This window comes from Camelina sativa, chromosome 18, assembly GCF_030686135.1.
Source record: "Camelina sativa cultivar CO46 ecotype springtype chromosome 18, ASM3068613v1".
Classification (NCBI taxonomy): domain Eukaryota; kingdom Viridiplantae; phylum Streptophyta; class Magnoliopsida; order Brassicales; family Brassicaceae; genus Camelina; species Camelina sativa.
In genome coordinates, this window is record NC_141897.1 from 22,173,839 (window position 1) to 22,179,838 (window position 6,000).

Sequence of the window (6,000 nt, forward strand, 5' to 3'; positions counted from 1 at the left end):
AAACGTAAATTACACTGAGCAATCATTAAGGCCTGATTTATATGTTCAAATTTATTAGTTTTTGTTGGATGAGAATAGATTATAGATAACGATTGATGGATAATCTTACTATACACCAATTCGAACAAATTCGGAATTCCAGCCAAATCTGATTTTCTATTTCATGTTGTAAATCTCAACTTAATTTCTTTATATGAGTTGTAAGAAAATATGATATGGTCAATACGATGGAGTGAAGAAGAATATAGCTTAAGATTAGCCCCCAAATATGGTATGGACCCCGTTCGAACCAAAATTGTGACTGAAAATTATAGTAAAAATGAAGATCATATGTATATAGATATATATTTTTGCTAGGTGAACATATGTATATATGGTCCACTTTAAAGTTATTATCATCTTTAAAGTTATTATCATGTTAAGATCATAAGCTTTCATTATGGATAACTTGGAATTTAAGCAACTTGTTCTATCTTTGGCCCAACTTTAATTGATTAACCAAAAGTTTTAAATCGTACAAAAAATGATGTATCTACACTACATAAACAAATCATAACACAGAGAACAACATTGATATAACGCACCAAAACAAAAAACATAATTGCAAATAAATGTAAAATGAATCTCAAAACTGAAAAAATGTAAATAACTAATGACGAAGAAGATTATGTTTTCGAAGTTCTGATATCGACCTGCGACTTTATTGTCGCCATTGGTTAGGTAAGTGTTCAAATTGACAATCTCTTTCAACGTTTCTATGATTGTTAATACAGATAATGATATCCAAATTCCTCATCACAAAAATTAAACATATTTGAAAATAGAAAAATGCAATCTGTTCTTTTTAAATGGGATGAGATTGTATCTACTTTTTTTATGCCCATGCACAGCAAAACTGCATCAACTAAATAAATAACAAAACAGTAAAAAAGAATCAATTTTGTAAATGAACATTTGACATTTCTCAACAAATGAACTAGTTGATTCCAACAACATTTTTCTACAGAGACCTTTGTTTCACAGAATACATTACACTCTCTAAAGTTTCCACCTGGAGAGGTTTGTTCATATGATGTTCTTGAGACAGCAAAACTGAACTGAACAAACAGAGACAAATCAGTCAAATTCATGTTAGTATTTCTCGATATAGATGCTCACCGATGTTTACTGAAACCGAGAGAATCTGAGAAACTTACAATTGTGTTTTCATTTAAAAGAAATGGGTTGCCATCAAAATCTGAGGTTTCTTCTTTTCTTCTTCAACTTGAATTACAGCTTCTTGTCTTATTTCTTCAACCTTTTTATCCCAAATCTCATCCACTAGTTTCCATGTGTCATCGCTAATGATTTGGGTCTGCATATAATAAGATAACACAAGAGGATATGAGAATAAACGTTTGTAATGGTTTATTATTATGATCTATGTGTTCATTTGTTTACTACATACCTCCATTGGACGAGGAGCTCCAAATGTTGCAAAACCAATGTTTCCTGGTGAAAATGTTACTCTACCAGGAAGCGATACTCCGTGAATTCCCCATCTTCCCGCATAGATTAAGGCTCCATATTCATCAACAGGTCTCACAGGTTTCTGTTTTCAGGAATAAAAAGAATCAGAAATACAGAAACAGGGAGAGAAGAGCGAGAGGGGGAGAAAGAGATAACTAACTTGAGGAATCCGTGGAGCTGTGTTGTAAATGTTCCAAATTTCATCAGCTTTGATTTCTCCCTTTTCAAGAAGCACATCTGAAAATATTATTACAATCTTTAAGATTGTTGAGTGTATGATGATGTCTGTAATTGTAATGAAAAAACATAGAGGATTTGATATTCTAAACCTGTGATTTCTTCAAGTGCTGATTGATACTCTTGTAAGATTGATGAGCATTTCTCAACAGCAAACCTCATGTATTCATCACGTAATGCCTCAAGTTTCGGAACAAGCTACATGACAGAGAATCGAAATTGGTGGTTTCTGAGATTCTCAAGAGTTAATTAAAAAAAAAGGCAAGAAGTAGAATAAATAAATGAAACTTACGTTTGGAACAAGGTCTCTTTGGTTTCGGTAATAAGCTTTTCCAAAGGCAGTCATTCCCGTCTGAAGAATCAGAAACTCCGCTCGCTGTGAAGCTTCTAAAGTAGACTTCGCAGATATCCAACACAAGTTTTCTATTCCAAACATCTCTTCTTCAACTACTCTGGCTGGTATACAAACAAGGGAATGAAGTAAGTGACAGAGATTTTTGTGATCTATAATGGAACGTGAAAGCAATTTTTTCACTTTCTTTTTGGCTTTATAACTTACGAGCACATGCACGGATTATTGTGTTCACATAATCTGACTTTCTCGCAAAAACTCTTCCTGAAGTTTCAGCGTAGCGCATATTTGGTTGGCTTCGGATCGAGTTTATGTCAGTCTGCAGAGAGAAGCACATGGCATAATAGTCTTAGTCATGCTATAATCTTATATAACAAATGAAAGAAACTGAATCCAAGTTTCTTGATCAACCTCGCTAATTGGACGATACTGATCGGGGAGATAACAAGCAAGAACAGCAACAGCTGCTTCTCTGTAAGCCAATCTCAACTTCAGTTCCTCTGGAACTTCAGTACTATCTTCTTGCCCAGTCTCAAATGTTCCTTTTTGCTGTAATTAGTGGAATCAGCATTTGCTAAAGCAGACCTAAGCGTTGATAAGCTGGAAATTAAACACTAATTACCCTCTTAAGCGCCTCTAGGAGTTCCTCTCTTCCAATGTAATCTAAATCTTTTCTAGCAGTCAAGATTCCAGCTTCATTTCTGTAAACAATTACCCAAACATCAGTGTTTTCCGTTTTTACCTCTGCAATAGTCTAAACACATAGTTAAAAGTTCTAGCATTATTTATTACAGAACGTTCTGGAGTTCTGCTCCAGTAAAATCTTCAGTGTACTCAGCTACTTCTTGCAGCAATTCCTCCTTCTCATCTTCAGACCGAAAGAATTTATTTCTAGCATGGACCTTTCATAAAACGAAAGCCTTTAGCTAAAGCACAAAGCAATCCAAAAATCATTGATTGGGAAAGCTAAACTAAGTACCTTTAATATGGCCAATCGACCATCTTTTGAAGGTAAACCAACCCTTATGATCTTGTCGAAACGCCCTTTTCTTAAGAGAGCAGGATCAAGAATATCTAACCTATTTGTTGCACCTATGACTAATACCTGACAAGATCCATGATTAATAGTACGAAATGTTTACACGGAAATATATTTTATTGCAAATAGAAACATTACTTGCGATGTAGTGACTTTAAATCCATCCATCTCAGTCAATATTTGAAGCAAACCTTGTTCTCTCTCTGCTCCTCCCTATTCAGTTAGTAACACATTTAAAAAGAAAGTTAATTTTCTTAAAGCAAGCTCTAGTTTCCGGAACAAAGAAAGCATGGAATTCTTACCCCACCAATATCAGGTCCACCTCGCTTACTTCCAATTGCATCAATCTCATCAATAAAGATTATAGATGGCGCAAATGACCGAGAGCTAGCAAAAAGATCTTTAACACGAGAAGCAGCCACTCCTACAAACATCTGAGAGATTGAAAGAGAAATAAGGATAAACCAAGACCTTAAGAAACCAGGATACTTAGCACAGTTAAACATGCTGACGTAATCAATCACACACCTCGACAAAGTCAGTTCCATTTGCCGCAAAGAAAGGTAAACCAGCTTCTCCGGCAATAGCTTTAGCCAACAGAGTTTTCCCCGTTCCAGGAGGTCCATGAAGAAGAACACCTTTCGGACAATAGATGCCTTTATTCTGAAACTCCTCATCATTCTTTAAAATCCGCACAATTTCTTGTAGTTCCCTCTTTATATACTCCTGACCCGCAAAATCATCAAATGTTACACCAGTTTTCTCTTCTGCTGATATAAACTTTGCCCTGAAAGAGAGAATCAAACATAATCTTAGATCCAACAAACTTGAGCAGAAGTGGTCAATACCCAAGGAGGTAGTACATTTCTAAACATACCGACTCTTGCCTAGGGAACCAAGTGCTTCACGCTTGAGGGGCTGCCTTATCTTTTTAGTAGGGGTTCCAAGATCACAAGGAATCAACTTGGCATAGATTGGCCTTGTGATACTGTCGATCCAAACATAAAGCGAAACAAAGAGGGCAAGTCTCATAGACCAAACCACAAAAGTGGCAACTGTAGTATAAACTTCAGCTGGAACCACATCTACATTAAAAACCTCGACATTGACTATTTGCTGATGCAACTTCTTCCATACATCATTCCAACCATCAATTGGCATTCGGTCCACAATATGCCGACGAAAGATTATCTCCTTGTTCGAGTTTTCTTCTTCTCCTTGGGGCTCCCCATCTTTATAATAAGGCAATATCACTGCACCAACAACAAAACTTGAGCAAAAGATTTCTCGAAAATTTGACACCATATTCTAGCTTTGAGAGGCATGAAGCAATGTATCAAAGACGTAGTTCATATTGATATCATCCCCGAAAGACACATAGTAATAATATCTGGCAGACCAACTAAAGAGCCTAGTCACACTGAAACGCTGAAAACAGAACTAAGAGCAATAGCATCATTGAAAGGGAATCCTCGAAAAGGACCCAACTTTTTTCGGAAATCGAGCAAATCTATTTCATTGGCATGTGTTAGCAAATAGAAGCAAACACTGCAATTATAAATATTTTCTGTAAGTTCGAACCTGATATGGTCTGTCCGTAATTTGAATACTCCATGTATTGAACACTGTTGGAATCTAAGAGCTTCATAAAATCACTAAAATTGATCCGGTGAGAGGTTTCAGGATCCCATTCTGTTCCTTTTAACTTCCCACGCATAGTTAACAATGTTCTACTCCAATCAGAAGCCATCACAAGCTGCCTTTCTAATTGTACATTAGCCTTTCTCTCAAGCTCTTCCATGTTGCTTAGTCGTTCTCCTTCAGCTTCCCTTAATCTCTGCAAAATCAAAGCTTTAAAAAAACTCCACTAAACGAATGCAACATACACTCTTATCTACAAGTATATAATTCAAAATCCTAATTGATTTGTCACTTCCCATTCTAGAAAAACCTAAACTTTGACATGATTTACAATTGAGATTAAAAAAAAAGAGAAAGACCTCAAATAAACGATTCGACTCAGCATCTTCTTCCCGTGAAACTGGAGACTCAGCAGACTCAAAGCTCGATGTACTGCAACAAGTAATCAACAACCCATCTCTACGTGAAGGAAAGATATTGAATTTGGAGCTTAATTTAGCTTCCGCTGGTTTCCTCCGACGGACGAAACTAGAAAGAGAACCCCGAAATTGAAAGGGAAAGAGGGTATTAGAAGGGTTTAAGGGTTTCGAGAAATGGGTTGGAGTTAATGAACTCGAGATATAAAACGCCATTGCTGGATTGAAATCAAATCATCAGAGAGGATAAAAATTTCCTCACTTTATAGTTCCCTCAATTTCTAACGATAGGAAAAGAAAAAAAAAATCTAGAGGTGTGAAATTTTGAAGCTGGTGGGTTCTTTCTTTACGGAGGAGATTGGAAGAGACGATCAAAACGGTGCGTTTTTAATAGATTACCCGGTTCTACCGTAACCGAGATACACTCACTGTTATTGCGATCGAACCTGCAGATAGAGCACAATTCTTTTTTCTCTAACTTTTTAAAACGATGTCGTCTTGAAAAAATTATTAAAAAAAAGGAATAGAGATTTTGTGGTATCGAACTCGTGACTATGCAAACTGATGTCCGACTCTCATAACCACTGAACTACGATACTGTTTTGCAAACTAAAGAGTAGTTCATTGCCTTTGATTATGTACATGAAAAAAGCGTTATACTTATCTGATTCAATGACTGAATTTCTTCAAAGCCAAAACCAAACCAGAGATTAGCATTTCATCATTACCATAGGCACATTTGTGTGCCTACCTATCCTAGATACTAAAATAATCAACAACGAGTACTGATCTTCCCATTGGAGAAA

At 36.1% G+C, this 6,000-nt stretch overlaps 1 protein-coding gene across 1 annotated transcript; it reads right to left on the reverse strand.

Annotated features, from left to right (window-relative positions):
* Positions 1 to 938: 938 nt before the first annotated feature.
* LOC104762615 (putative inactive ATP-dependent zinc metalloprotease FTSHI 4, chloroplastic) lies at positions 939 to 5,642 on the reverse strand. The gene is made up of 17 exons (XM_010485941.3): positions 5,138 to 5,642; positions 4,719 to 4,974; positions 4,015 to 4,390; positions 3,666 to 3,924; positions 3,440 to 3,571; positions 3,276 to 3,350; positions 3,078 to 3,203; positions 2,891 to 3,000; positions 2,721 to 2,799; positions 2,510 to 2,647; positions 2,306 to 2,417; positions 2,039 to 2,202; positions 1,839 to 1,944; positions 1,670 to 1,746; positions 1,448 to 1,591; positions 1,197 to 1,354; positions 939 to 1,097 (listed from the first exon to the last, which is right to left on the reverse strand). Exons 1-16 carry the CDS (start codon positions 5,408 to 5,410, stop codon positions 1,211 to 1,213), a joined length of 2,571 nt encoding a protein of 856 aa, XP_010484243.2. The 5' UTR covers positions 5,411 to 5,642; the 3' UTR covers positions 939 to 1,097; positions 1,197 to 1,210.
* Positions 5,643 to 6,000: the final 358 nt, after the last annotated feature.

Bases quoted from the DNA above. Each gene is read 5' to 3' on its own strand.
- LOC104762615 (XM_010485941.3), bottom strand. From the start codon at position 5,410: ATGGCGTTTTATATCTCGAGTTCATTAACTCCAACCCATTTCTCGAAA. The intron at 3,204-3,275 runs GTAATGTTTCTA...GGATCTTGTCAG, and splicing joins TTAAAGTCACTACATCGCAA to GTATTAGTCATAGGTGCAAC. The intron at 2,648-2,720 runs GTAATTAGTGTT...CACTAATTACAG, and splicing joins TCCTAGAGGCGCTTAAGAGG to CAAAAAGGAACATTTGAGAC.